Source organism: Mobula hypostoma, chromosome 1, assembly GCF_963921235.1.
Source record: "Mobula hypostoma chromosome 1, sMobHyp1.1, whole genome shotgun sequence".
Classification (NCBI taxonomy): Eukaryota; Metazoa; Chordata; class Chondrichthyes; order Myliobatiformes; family Myliobatidae; genus Mobula; species Mobula hypostoma.
The window spans coordinates 69,333,811-69,348,721 of record NC_086097.1 but is presented as its reverse complement, the minus strand read 5'-3'; the positions used below and the strand labels follow the sequence as shown (position 1 = coordinate 69,348,721).

At 38.5% G+C, this 14,911-nt stretch overlaps 1 protein-coding gene across 1 annotated transcript in view; it reads left to right on the top strand.

Moving 5' to 3' along the window:
- Nucleotides 1-14,388, top strand: part of nubpl (nucleotide binding protein-like) — a 45,208-nt gene extending 30,820 nt beyond the window's left edge. Inside the window, exons 9-11 of the mRNA XM_063050325.1 lie at nt 6,479-6,599; nt 6,768-6,850; nt 10,919-14,388. Of these exons, the coding sequence (XP_062906395.1) occupies nt 6,479-6,599; nt 6,768-6,850; nt 10,919-10,981 (267 nt within the window). The 3' untranslated portion in view covers nt 10,982-14,388. The remainder of the gene's footprint in view (nt 1-6,478; nt 6,600-6,767; nt 6,851-10,918) is intronic.
- Nucleotides 14,389-14,911: the final 523 nt, after the last annotated feature.

Below are 14,911 nucleotides of genomic sequence, written 5' to 3'. Positions count from 1 at the left end.
GCAATTGGAAGAGGAAAGGATAACAATCGAAACCGAATGTAGTAGCGAACGGACCGAAAATGAAGTCATCCAGGAACTGAACACATGAAGCAACTGCATGAGATTTTCGCTGCAATGATAAAGTACAACTTTAATTTTGAAAGGGTACGTCAGTTTAGGGTATATTTGCAGGATGGTTTGAGTGCTTACAAAGAACTGTATGATAGACAAATGCGCGAGGCTAGCAGGCAAGCATACTGTCGTTTTTCAAGCCTTCCACATCAGCCACAGCAGATGACAAACCTCGACCTTCGACATCGAGGCAGGCAGACATAGAAGAAGTTGACTTGATGACACCCCAGTGCCCTGACACCCCAACCCCCGGGCCATGGACAGATACCGATCCATGAAAAATGCAGCGGTAGCTGGGAGGCACCCAGCACGTCTTTAAGAAAAAAGCCGAAATAAACAAGCTAATTAATTAGGTGTCGCCCGGCACGTAAATGTCGGCCCAGGTCAGAGGCAATTGCTGGTGTGTCGCCTCTGATCTGGGCCGACATTTACGTGCTGGGCAGCACCTAATTAATTAGCTTGTTTATTTCGGCTTTTTTCTTAAAGACGTGCTGGGTGCCTCCCGGCTACCGCTGCACCCCTGCATGCTTCGCGGATCGGTATTGGTTCGCTGCCCGGAGGGTGGGGACCACTGCACCACCCCAACCTCCGATTCAGCCTAACACGCCATCATCAGTGTGCTTGGCGCTGTCTTCCTGATTCCCGTAAGTAATACTACACTGTACATACAGTATTTCTACTTTATATAGGCTGTGTATTTTTATGCGTTATTTGGTATGATTTGTCAGCTTCATAGCTTAAAGGTTACTGGAGAGTGCTTGCGCCGTGTTTCTGCCAAGAGCGCTTGCATGAGACTTTCGCTACGGAGAACAGTGCAGGCAAAGATTGTAGAGAAGTATTTCTACTTTATATAGGCTGTGTATTTATCATATCATTCCTGCTTTTATTATATGTTACTGTTATTTTAGGTTTTATGTGTTATTTGGCATGATTCGGTAGGTTATTTTTGGGTCTGCGTACGCTCACAAATTTTTCCCATATAAATAAATGGTGATTGCTTCTTCGCTTTACGACCTTCTGGCTTATGAACTGTTTCATAGGAACGCTCTACCTTCGGATGGTGGGGGAAACCTGTATTTGTAGGAAAGCAGTAGTAAAATAAAGGAAAACCAGCATATGTGTAGAGAAAATAACTACAGAGACTTGATGGACTAAAACTTTTACTGGATAAGGCAATTGGTATGAAATTGAATAAGTCAAATTTTGTTATAGTTTCTTTTTCTACCAATTTTCTATATTTCTTCTCTTCAAGGAAAAATTAACTACTGAATGATGCACAATTCCATAGCAGCTTAGAAACTGTAAAGGACTTTTTATAAGCAACTAATTCCTGATATATACTGTAAGCTGGGACACAAAGAATGAGGACACAGCTAGTTGGGACATTGTAACCCATCTTAATCTTGTCAGCGCTGATGTAGCAATTATTTGATAATGATCTGCAGTTACAATTTAATGTCTGACTCTATGCAGCCTATGTCTGAGGGAAACTTAATTTACTTATGACCTTGAATTGTAACTCCTGTAAACTTCTTGAACTGGAACTAATTCTGGATTGGCAATGTAATGCCATGGGTAATCCACTACTGTAAATGTTACAACATTTTAGTCGTTATTGGAGATTGCAACATACAGTTCAAGAGTATTTTTCTGTGCAATTGTGTGGCTAATAGTAGAAAGAAGAAAAGCAGCTTTAAAATTTTATCCAAGGTTATAATTTGAAACTAGCAGTGGATTATGTGGGAAGCACCTGCTGGGTTCCTGAAATTTGTGTAGGGCTTCCAACCGTTTTGAGGCATACAGCAAGGTAACTAGCCCATCAGCCTGCCTAGTTAGTACTAACTTCTTACAGTTCCCTCCAGATTCAGCCACTCGCGTACATGTTTACAGCGACAAATTAACCTATCAATCTCTAGTTTTTTGGATGTGGCAAAAAACTCACATGGTCACTGGGAGGAAGTGCAAAGTACAAACAGGCAGCACCTGAGATTGGGTTTGAAACTCTGGTCAGTAATGCTGTGCCATTCCAGTATGCTGCCCATATGACTGTAAGCTTATTCAACAAAACAACAGTTGTATCTATTTAAGATAGTTACATTAATAGATACAAAATTGAAAAATCCAACTCAAATGAAATGAAACAAACTATGTAGGATGGCGATATCGTTAACTGTTTAAATTGTAGAATTATTATTCCAAGTAGAGCTGCATCATGGTAAGCTTGCTTTGGACTCTGAATCACATCAATAAGATGTGATATAGAAGCTGCATATAATTCAACATGCACAAAATGCTGGAGGAATTCGGCAGGCCAGTCCTGCTGTAGGGTCTGAGCCCGAAATGTTGACTGTACTCTTTTCCATGGATGCTGCCTGGCCTGCTAAGTTCCTCCAGCATTTTGTGTGTGTTGCTTGGATGTCCAGCATCTGCAGATTTTCTCTTGTTTATAATTCAACATGAATCTGACTGGATGAGTATGTGTAGTGTTACGTACCCCGTAACTGGGTTGCCAAACCCGCAGAAATGGAACGCTCATTGGAGTCTGTGATTACTAGGAACTAAAAGTTTTATTAAAGAAATAAGTAATACAGTACACTAATTGCAAGGATATAAATGTAACAGGTTAGCAATGATAATACACACATATACACAGAAATAGGGTAATAGGAATCAACCAAGCTCTATCACAGTCCAGGGGTAAAACGATCAGTCTTAAGTAAAGCAGAGTTCAGTTCAGATTATGCAGTTTGAAGTAATCGCAGTTGTTGTACCGTTGGGGGAGGGGAGAGAGAGATATACGGTTGGTTTCGGGCAGTCCTTTTGATGTTTTCTGATCCCGCTGTGGTCACCGACTGTGACCCCCTCCGTTCGGGATACGATCGTTCTTCCGCAGTGAATCCGGCACCCAGGCAAGGGCGGACGCACACCCCAGGTTCCCACCGATCGTACCTTTACACCCTGTGAGCCTCTGACAGATTCCTGGGAACCGGTCCTCCCACTAACTCGTGGGGGCACACTGCTCTTTCCAGGGTATCGTGGTGTGTTGTGCCTTAGCAAACCTGCTCTTTTTATCCCCCTGCTGGGGTATCACCTGTCCATCAAACTTCAAACAGTTCAGGTTCAAAGCAAACGGTCTGTCAATATCTGAATTGTGTTTCTTTCTCGTTAATCTCTCTCTTCTCTCATTAGCATTTTGAATGTTTCTCCATTGTCTTCCGTTATCTCCCTCATTAGCATCATCCATCCGGTAGCTCTGCTTGGCGTCACACATGACAGTAGATAATCTATGCCTTAGTGTGAGAAAAGTGCAACAGTATGATATTTTCACTTATCCACTTCTTGTGTATCTCTGAATAGGAGAGTTGAATAGATTTTCAGATTCAGTTTCCAGATACTGTTGAGGTGTATGTTCATGCCTGCATCATATGTTGGTATTTGGGCGTTGTATTAACTTTATAAATTAAAGTAAGTTTTTCTGGTTCCTTCAAAGAGAAAAAAAAATACAGTACTATTATTTTCTAGTGATTAGTAGCGTGCCACAGGGACTCAGTGGAGTGTTGAGTCCTTTGTTGTTTGTCATTTACATCAACGATCTGGATGATAATGTGGTTAACTGGATCAGCAAATTTGCGGATGATCGTTGTATAAGACATGGCGAGGCCTAATTTGGAGTATTGGTATTGGTGCAGTTTTGGTTGCTATCTATAGTCAAGAAAAAAAAGGTTCAAAGAGTACAGAGAAAATTTACAAGTAATTTGCTGGGTCTGGAGGACCTGAGTTACAAGGAAAGATTAAATAGCTTAGGACTTTATTCTTTAGAATGTAGAAGACTGAGAGGAGATTTGATAGAGATATACAAAATTATGAAAGTTGTAGATAGGGTAAATGCAGTCTTTTTCCACTGAGGTTGGGTGGGACTACAACCAGTGTTCATGTGTTAAGGGTGAAAGGTTAAAAATTTAAGGGGAACATGAGGGGAAACTTCTTCATTCAGAAGATCGTGAGAGTGTGGAATGAGCTGCCAGCACACGTGGTGCATGCAAGCTTGATTTCAAATTTTAAGAGAAGTTTGGATAGGTATGTGGCTGGTAGGAATATGGAGGGCTATGGTCCTAGTGCAGTTCTCAGGGAGTAGGCAGTTTAAATAGTTCGGCATGGACTAGATGAGCCGAAGGGCCTGTTTCTGTGCTGTACTTTTCTATGATTCTATAACTAAGAATGCTACATTGTGACATTGAAGTTAAAAAGCCTTATTTTAAATATGGTCAAAATTTGTTTTGAAGTTGAGAAAATACTAAGAAATAAATCCAAACTTTGATTTACTTTGAGACTTTCACAACCAAAGGATTGGGAGCCAATAAGTCTTCAACAAAAGTAGGGATGGCGCGTAGGCATTTAGAGCTCACAAAATTAAGTGCTCCTTGTACAACGTAGAGCAAGGTTCAGATTACTGAATATTTTGAAGGATAGATGTTTTGAAGTTTGTTATGTTGACAAGAAGGGCTTAGAGCATTGTTGTCTCAAGTCTAGTGATGTAATATTGTAGAATTAGTAGTATGCCTTCAGCAGGATATTGGATCCAAAACTATTCAGTTCAAGAGAATGCAGAGATTTTGCATTCTGGGTCCCAAGGTAACTGGTTGACAAGGATGTACGGGTCACAGATACAGCTGACTTCCTCTAGGTTAGAGTTGAAACCTAGTTGAGTTTAGTTCTCCTGATGTTCAGAGTAAATTGTGGGAAAATTACCTTCGTGTAAAAGAATGGTCGGTAAGAGAATGTTATTAGGAATAATTATGAACAGACCAAATTGGAATACTGGTTATCTACGAATAAAGAGTTTCTGTTGACTCCTTGTATCTCTAGATGATCAGGAAATAGCATATAATTGATAAATCTTTATTGGACAAACTTGAAGGGAATTGGAGTTGCCAGTGAAATATGAAAATAAGATTGCTGGTGATGTTTTCACCACAGTTGGATTGTGGGGGGGGGGGTGGTAGAGTTATAATTCAAGGTTATTCTCAGACGTTAAATAAGTACTTGATGGAGAAGGATGGCATTTTGTCTCTTCTTCAAAGTCTCAGTGGGTTTAAAAAAGATCAAAAATCGGCAACGTACCTTGGTTATGAGAGACATCCCCAGGAATGAAGTTTGCAATTTTGACCAGTGTTTTGACTAGGACAGAAGCAGGATTGCCATGAGTAAGGAATTTTAACCAAGTGGATGAAAGAACTGTGAAACAGCAATACTTCGCAAGTTTTGCAAAGATTGGGCAACAGTTGGTGAATCTGGATGGATTGATGTTGAGTTTTGTGATGATGTAGGTTGGGGTGAAAAGAGAATTCCAATCCTTAAGGAAGAAAGTATTAATTAAATCTGTTAGAATAAAGGTGAAAAGAGGTACTGTATGACTAAAAAATTAAAATATTAAGCAGTGAATTTAGAGGACATTTGACTTTGTGAGCAGATGCTTCATAATTGGATGATTAATGTATGAGTGGGAAGGTCTCTGGGAGAACCTAAGGAAGTAGTGGCAGCTGTTGCATATGGAGTCTCAACTTGGAGACCAAAACATTTGTGAATTCATAGCAATTGAGGTCAGAAGAGTGGGTGGATTTGGGAAACAGAATATTAAGACAGTACTAAGAACCAGGGTTGGTATTGAAGTGACACAAATTTATTTCAACATGGAATCCTAACCACAGACACAGAGGGCCTTTATCCCATGAATCCATAATGAGTTTGAATCCTAAACAATTGTCTTCATTTATCAAAGAGAATTTTTGTTCCAGAATTAAGTAAATCCACTTTTAGAGCCAAGATTATTTTTTGGACAATTGCAGTCCAAACTGTGTCCAATTAATTCTGTTTTTTAAATGTTTTTAATGTTCCCTTCTGCAAAGTGGGAGGAAATATTTTTTTAGAGAAAGGTAGTAAATGGGCTTGGAACTAAAGTTATACAATACAATGTAGTCCTGACGAAGGGTCTCGGCCTGAAACGTCGACTGCACCTCTTCCTACAGATGCTGCCTGGCCTGCTGCGTTCACCAGCAACTTTGATGTGTGTTGCTTATACAATACATTATGGTCACAAATCCACATAAAGCAACAAGCATGTGCTAAATATAAATGGAAAATTACTGCAGTCTTGAATCATTAATTATGTATCAATAGTGAACCTGCTGATGTATAAACAAATTCTCCACAATCAGAACAGTAATCACTGAAGTGAATTGTGGCTGCCGATGATCAGTTGATCAAGTTTAGCTTTGTGTCTATCCAATACCATACCCTTTTGATAAATGAATATACATAAATTAGAACTTCAACATCTCTAAAACTTAGCACCTCTTTCTTTTAACAGGTTCTCGGTATTGTTCAAAACATGAGTGTTTTCCAATGTCCCAAGTGCAAACATGAGACTCACATATTTGGGGCTGAAGGAGCAAAAGAGCTGGCAGCAAAGCTTCAGTTAGATGTCCTAGGTACAAAATTAACGTATCTTTCATACTAAGTTGATTGAGGCGCAATGTGAATCTAAAAGCAGTTATGATCTTGCATCTGATTTCTTACCATACAAGATAACATTATTTTGTCTTAAGAATTATGTTTCATCATGTCTAGAAAATAAAACTGATTTATCTTTTTTTCAGGTGATATTCCACTACATATAAATATAAGAGAAATGTCAGATAAAGGCCAACCTATTGTTGTATCTCATCCAGACAGTCCAGAGGTATGGTGCATTTTAGTTAGAGCTTTTTAATATTTATTTCCTCCACTTAATCAGTGCCAACAAAATCTCAATACTTAATATAGTACTGTAGTGTTTTTAGTATTGCATATCTCATTTAAACTTCAGAGAAATCTAGCTAATTATTCTGTGCATTTCTATATAGATCAGGCAGATGAAATTTAATGCTGAGAAATGCAGTGATACACTGACAGGAAGAATGAGAAAACAAAATGTAAACTAGAAGACTATTCTAAAAACATTTCCAGAACAAAAATCTGGGGTCAGTTTGCACAGTTGATTTGAAAGGGACAGAGAATTTTGAAAAAGTGGTTAAAAACCATATGGTAAATAGAGGCTCAGATCTCAAGAGCGAGGAAGTCTTGATGAACCTATATAAAACGAGTTCAAGTAAAACTGGAGTATTGCGTCCAGTTCTGGGTTCCACAGTTTATGGAAGATGGTAAAGACAGAAAGGATTTACTAAAATGATTCTGGAGATGATGGGTTTCATTTATGAATAGAGACTGGAAATTCTGAGATTGAACTGAAGCAGTTTTAAGGGGTTCTGAAAAGTGAAAACTAGATGGAGATAACATGTTTCTGTTAGTGGAATGATTGAGAACCAGAGGTTGGGGAAATGAACATGATTGAGAACCAGAGGTTGGGGAATGAACATGATTGACTGTGGTGGGGGGGGGGGGAGCAGTGTGGTGGATGTCTATGGAACATGTAGCTGAAAGAAATAGGTTGGATTGCTCTTGTATGGAGCCAAATGGCCTTCTGGACTGTGATCAAATCAAGAAACATGGAATGTTAAAAGGTCCTATAGACATAATTTTTGTGCCAAGTTCATCTCTATCAGTGAGACTACATAAGGTGATCTCTATCTAGCTCTGGAGCGCACAAGGTGCTGGGTCTGTCAGGTTTGACTATACAGTAATACCATGCTTGTAATAGAAAATGGATGTCCTTGTGCTTTCTTCATGACGTCCTTGTTGAGTTAAGCATCACTGAAATGTCAAATATTGATTGTTATCATCAGGATACATTCATCTCTAGACTTACATAACAAAACAGTGAGTAATACTCAAAGCTTAAGGAATACCATTGATACAGTATACAGACGTTTGCGACTTCTGACTAAAGGCATATGCTGCTTTGATAATGACAAATAATAGATTGATTAACAATTCAGGACACTTACAAAGACAGCTGTGAAAAAAGGGCCCGAAGGATCATTGGGGATCCGAGTCACCCCAACCACAATCTATTCCAGCTGCTACCATCCGGGAAACAGTATCGCAGCATAAAAGCCAGGACCAATGGGCTCTGGGACAGCTTCTTCCACCAGGCCATCAGGCTAATTAATTTGCACTGATTTGAGCGTAAACAAGGTTAATTTTCTTAGATTAAGACATTTGAAAGATTGTAGGTTTAGTTTGATGATCTGTTCATTTCACAAATCATTAGTTTTTTTAAATTCACTTATGGAATGTGGGCGTCACCAACTAAGCCAGCATTTATTGCCCATCCCTAGTTGCCCTTGAGAAGGTGGTGATGAGCTGCCTTCTTGAACCGCTGCGGTCCGAGGTGTAGGTTCACCCACTTGCCAAAGTTGGGTAAATCCTTATGGCTCTGGAAAGTGGTCATGTTGTGCAGCAGCATATTGCTTTTGAACTACAGTAATGTGCAAAAGTCTTGGGTATGTGTAGATGTGTGTGTATATATACATAGTACTGTATTTGTCAATGTGAAGCGGAGAGTGAGTTTGTAAATCTGGCGGGAGCAAACACTGTTGGGAATGGTGAGGGTGGAGCGCCACTGGAGGGTTGTGGCACAGATGGCAGATTAAGAGTGCCAGAGGTGGGTGGGGGGATGGTGGCACAGATGCAGATAGACCCAGCCCTAAGACACCAGGCAAGGTCATTTGAGTCCAAACAATTAGTTTATTGATCATTACAGAATGTCTCTCTGGTTCTTCCCTTCTGCCTTCCCCTTTTTCAACCATGATTCCCTTCTCCCTGCCCCTTTCCCACTCTCAGTCCACAAAAGAAACCCATATCAGAATCCAGATTATCATCACTCACATATGCCATTTTTTTTTGTGGCAGCAATACATGGAGCTACTATTAACATGTCCTAGCTATACAAATGTGTCTAAGACTTTTGCATTGTACTGTATGCTATCCTAGGGGTATGTGAGCATTGACTGGTGATTGTCTTTCACAGTTCAGTCAGAATTCACCAATCTACTTCCCAACTCTTTACTTCACACCTCCCCCTCCCAGTTTCACCTATTATCTTGTGTTTCTTCCTCCCCTTACCCCATCTTTTGAATTTACTCCTCATCTTTTTTTCTCCAGTCTTGCTGAAGAGTCTCAACCCAAAACATCGGCTGTACTCTTTTGCATAGTTGTTGCCTGGCCTGCTGAGTTCTTCCAGCATTTTGTTTGTGTTCATTGAATTGATTTTATTTCTTACATCCTTCACATAACATGAGTAAAAATCTTTACATGTGCAAAATGTGCAATCATAGTAATTTATAATAATTTATAATAAATAGAACAGTCAATGTAACATAGAAATACACTCAAATCAGCCTGAGTTAATCAGTCTGATGGCCTGGTGGAAGAAGCTGTCCCGGAGTCTGTTGGTCCTGGCTTTTATGCTGCTGTACCATTTCCCGGATGGTAGCTGCTGGAATAGATTATGGTTGGGGTGACTCGGGTCCCCAGGTGAGGCATCACTTCACCTGTGAGTCGACTGGGGTGATATACTGCGTCCGGTGCTCCCGATGTGGCCTTTTATATATTGGTGAGACCCGACGCAGACTGGGAGACCGCTTTGCTGAACATCTACGCTCTGTCCGCCAGAGAAAGCAGGATCTCCCAGTGGCCAAACATTTTAATTCCACATCCCATTCCCATTCTGACATGTCTATCCACGGCCTCCTCTACTGTAAAGATGAAGCCACACTCAGGTTGGAGGAACAACACCTTATATTCCGTCTGGGTAGCCTCCAACCTGATGGCATGAACATCGATTTCTCTAACTTCCGCTAATGCCCCACCTCCCCCTCGTACCCCATCTGTTACTTATTTTTATGCACACATTCTTTCTCTCACTCTCCTTTTTCTCCCTCTGTCCCTCTGAATATACCTCTTGCCCATCCTCTGGGTTCCCCCCCACCTTGTCTTTCTTCCCGGACCTCCTGTCCCATGATCCTCTCGTATCCCCTTTTGCCTATCACCTGTCCAGCTCTCGGCTCTATCCCTCCCCCTCCTGTCTTCCCTCCCCCTCCTGTCTTCTCCTATCATTTTGGATCTCCCCCTCCCCCTCCAACTTTCAAATCCCTTACTCACTCTTCCTTCAGTTAGTCCTGACGAAGGGTCTCGGCCTGAAACGTCGACTGCACCTCTTCCTATAGATGCTGCTTGGCCTGCTGCGTTCACCAGCAACTTTGATGTATGTTGCTTGTGTTTTTAACAATAATTTGAATGAAAATCAAAAAAACATGCTGCATGAAATTAGAATTATCAGTGCTTTAAGGTGAAAGTATATAGGGTTAATTTTTTGTTGTTGTTGGAGATGTCTCAAGGACCCAATTCTAAGACCATTGAATCTTTGTTTAAAGTGAGTTCATAGTGACTGATGGCCAGTGATTTGACTATAACATTTTCATTATTCTTTGCCCTCCTATTAATAACTAATACAGCTTGTCAATTGGTGAATCAATGGTGCTGAATTTTCTAAGGGGAATTGCATTTTGAGATGTGTCCAGAATTGCTTTCTTTTTAATTGATGAGCATGACAAATGATTGCCACAAGGAGTTACTTTTCAGAGTATTTTCTTTGTAGCAGAAATGCATACCTGCAGTTTGCCTCACACCGTGGTAGTGTTAGCAGCTACTCTGCCCAAACTGCTGATGTTAGATTATTCACTTAACCATAGGCAAATTTTGAAGAATGTGTAGCTGTATGTAACTTTCAATTCTGCTCTTAAGAAATAACCATCAATACTCAATACCTAAATAAATCAAATAATTTTGTCTGCTTTTTCTGTTACAGGCTAGTGCCTATCTGAAGCTTAGTGCTGAGGTGGTGAAAAGACTGCCAACATCTTTTAGATGAACAGTGAGATGTTGCAGCCTGCAACACAATGTGTTTGAAATTGCTTTTTGTCTCAATTAGGCAAGTTAAATTCCTGCTGTGAAGACAGCTGCTGGACCAGATTTTAGCAGGTTAATGAAAACTGGAACACATCATGCCAACAGAAAATCTTGTGACGTTATAATGAATGTACTTGGAGCTATTAGGTTTCTTATCAAAATCAAGATTTAATTGTTGGTTCTAGTGTGAAATTACACCTTCTACTGACTACAGTCAAATGTGTATATTGTGTTATCTTAATAAATATAACATTATTGAAAGTGCTATTTTTCAAAGAAACTCTACAAGGAATTAATTAAGTATTGCAAAAATTTGTTTTCCCTCCTACCCATAGTTAACAAAGGAGCTAGACGACTTAAGTTCAGTTCACTTGCTTAACTAAATCGTGTCCTTTTGTTGTTCTATACAACTTAATATGGTCTTATTGTTGACTGCATAAACATTATCTAATAGTTATGTCCTAATAATTATTTTTGAAGACTTGATAAAGAAGTTTTAAATTCGCATTTCAGAATTAAGTGTGCATTTTCTGACTTGGAATATAAATCATTGAATAATGGGTATTATTTTAAATTTCCTCCTTTATATTTATACCTTTGTGACTTTGTCTCTTTACAATTGATATCATTTTTGTTTTTCTTTCTTTACATTGCACTGTCCCCAACAATCTATTATTCCAATTTTCATGCCTAGAGATTACAGGTCTTTTTCTGCTGATAGTTGATATCAGCACAAGGCCAAAACACATAACTCACATAAATAGTGTGTATGTGTTCAAAAATTAAATTCTCAACTCCAACTTTGCTTGTGTCAAGGAGTTGACATGTTTAACATCTTGTATTTCAAGTCACATTAATATATTTTTAAAAGTTGGACTTCAGAAAAAGCCTTTCTGAATGTACACTAACTCCCAGAAATGAATTGTCACTCTTTCCTGTCGCATTGTTTAAGAACTTAGATAATTTTTGTGAAATTGATCATGTCTCTATTAAGACAATGGGTAGAAGTCAGTAAATAGTTGAATAGATCTGTATAAAACAAGATCTTTTAAAAATTAAGATGACCTGCAATGTTTTTAAGTCCTAGAAGATGGAGATGGATTAATTCTCAGGACATGGAAGGATGCAATCCATTGTCAATGAAATTTATCACAAGGAAGTGTGTATTTAGTTTTATAGGCACAGGTATTGGTGAGGGGGACTGTATACAGTATTTTCCTCCTTAAGGAAGTCTACTAATTTTCTAAATTGTATTTATTGAATGAATACCTGGAACAGATGAGTTGCTTAATGAGGAAAGATGGACAGCCTTGGCTTCAATTTCTTGTAGTTTAGAACAGTAAGAGGTCATTTGATTAAAACAGGTAAGATCCAGAGGATTCTAGACATGATGGATGAGGGAAAATCTAGACCTAAATTTCAGTGTTTAAAAATAAGTGGTTGCCCACTCAAGACAGATGAGGCATTTTGTTTTCTTCTTTGAAGGTTGTGATTCACAGAACTCTTCTTTAAATGTCAGTAGGAACTGTATATTGTTAAGGCAGTGGTAAATATTCCTGATAAATATAAGGATGAAAGATTACTCAAGTAGATAGGAATGCTTAAATGTGGTTACAATCGGTGAGTCACTATCTTATTAAATGCAGAGGTTATGGGTGCTGCAAGGGCCTATTTCCTATTAATTCATATGTTTCTGTGTGATGAATTGTTTGAAGAACAAGGAAAGCGATGAAGGCTAAACTTTCACTTTAAAGTTGGGTTAAGAAGAAAAAGACCTTGGGGTGTTCACAGAGAATCCTTGAAAAGACAGAATATGTTAATAAAGCATGTTATCTGTGGTTTTGTGAATTGCTGCAGAGTTCACAATAAACTGGACGTTAAGCCAATTTAAATAACTTTTGAGTTCTAGGCACCATATTTTAGCAAAACTTAACATTTTGTCAAAATAAAATGCATGATAAAATTACATGTATGTTACAGCATACTACCTTGAGATTCATTTGCTTATGACACTTACAGGAAAATAAAGATTCAATAGAATTTTATCAAAATCTATACATAAAGAAAGACTGACAAACAACCAATATGTATAAGAAGACAAATTGTGCAAATTAAAAAAAATAGTTGTAAGGTCCTTGAAAGTGAGTCTAGCTTGTGAAATCAGTTTAGGGTTGTGGTGAGTAAAGATGTGCAGACTGGTTCAGGAATATGATGGTTCTAGGGTAAGAACTGTTCCTGAAACTGGTGGTATAGGAGCTAAGGCTCCTGTACCTCCTGTTTGATTGTAGTAGTGAGAAGAGAGCACGGCCTGGATGATGGGGTCTTTGATGATAGACGCTGCATTCTTGTGGCAGGCTCTGGAAGTTTGCTCAATGGTGGGGAGAGTTTTGCTTATAATAGATTGGGCCATATCTACCACTTTCTGTGTTCTTTTTGTTCCTGGTCATTGGTGTTTCCAATCCAGGCCAAGATGTAGCCTGTTAGAATACTCTCCACTGTGCATCTATAGAGGTTTGACAAAGTTTTCCTAAGTGGGAATATCTTTTTCTTTCTCTATACACTAATATGTTAAAGAAAACAACAGAATCGGAGTCATGTGTTTTTGTTAGATGAGTTTTTGCACATTGAGTATGATACTTCACGATACAATCTTCACGGACCATCCTAGTTTGAATTAAATCTGCTAGATAAAGATACTTACTTTTATTTTGAAACTTTGTCAGTTCTATATATCTTTTCACATCTTTTTGTTTTCTGGTTATTTTAGCACATGATCTGTTCTTTTAAAAACCTTCTGCTGTTGATCTTGAAGTGTCTGACTCTTTGACATTTGCAAAAGGTCACAAGGTTTTCCAAAACTCTCAATAGATTGTCTTTCTGTATTCATTAAGTTGGTTCATTTCTTTTGTTTTTCTATTCAAAAGACAATCCATTCAATGGAAGCAACCAGTGGAAATATACTGTATCCTTTCAAAATAAGGTTTGGTTCCTCTTCAAGGCTGCCTTAGAGCAGATCGATACCCAAACAAAATTAAATAACCAGTTTATTTTAAGAATACTTGTCTATCTTTTGTTCCATAGTTTAATGAAGTGCAGTATAAAAATTATACAGGAAATATTTTCAGCAGTCAGATAATAGATAGTGGCCGGTAATTTTAAAAATAACTTATTCATTGTTCCTTGTGGTAAATTAAGGCAAACTATTGTTAGTAAGCATGAGATTATAAACATTTCTTAATCAGCTCCCTTAGTTGGCTGGCTGTTTTTAGAAACAAAACCAGAAAATACTGGTAACACTTAACAGTCCAAGTGACATCGGTGGAAGGAGAAACAGAGTTAATATTTCAGATTCTCCATTGGAACAGAAATGAGAAAACAACTTGTGGTGCGGGGGTGGGGGGGGGAAGAATGAGAAGAACAGAGGGAATGTATGTGATAGATGAGATAAGGATAATCCAAGATATTAATGACAATTCTTTTATGGAACAGTCTGCATGAATGCTTTGGAATTAATTTCAGCCCTTTTCTATTAGTATGTTCTAAGGATATCATATTCATTACGTAAAATTTATGTTCCAAATTGTATTTTTAAAAATGAAACATGGCCAATTGTATGTTTAACTAGAGCAGTGTACCAGCTAGTCTGTGATATCCTCCAGCTGGGGGATAACTATTATCGAAGCAGAAAATGCTGGAAATGTTCAATGAAGTTAGACTCACATTTTGGACTCCGTTTTCCTTCCAATTAATTTAATGTTTTGGAGTTACAAAACATAACAGTGGTGATTTTTTTTTAATGAACCCAAGATGATGACCTACCTGCTGAAGCACAGCGAGATGTTTAAGTTTTTAAAAAAAAAATCAGCGCATCAATTTGTCTTTGAAAAAGGAG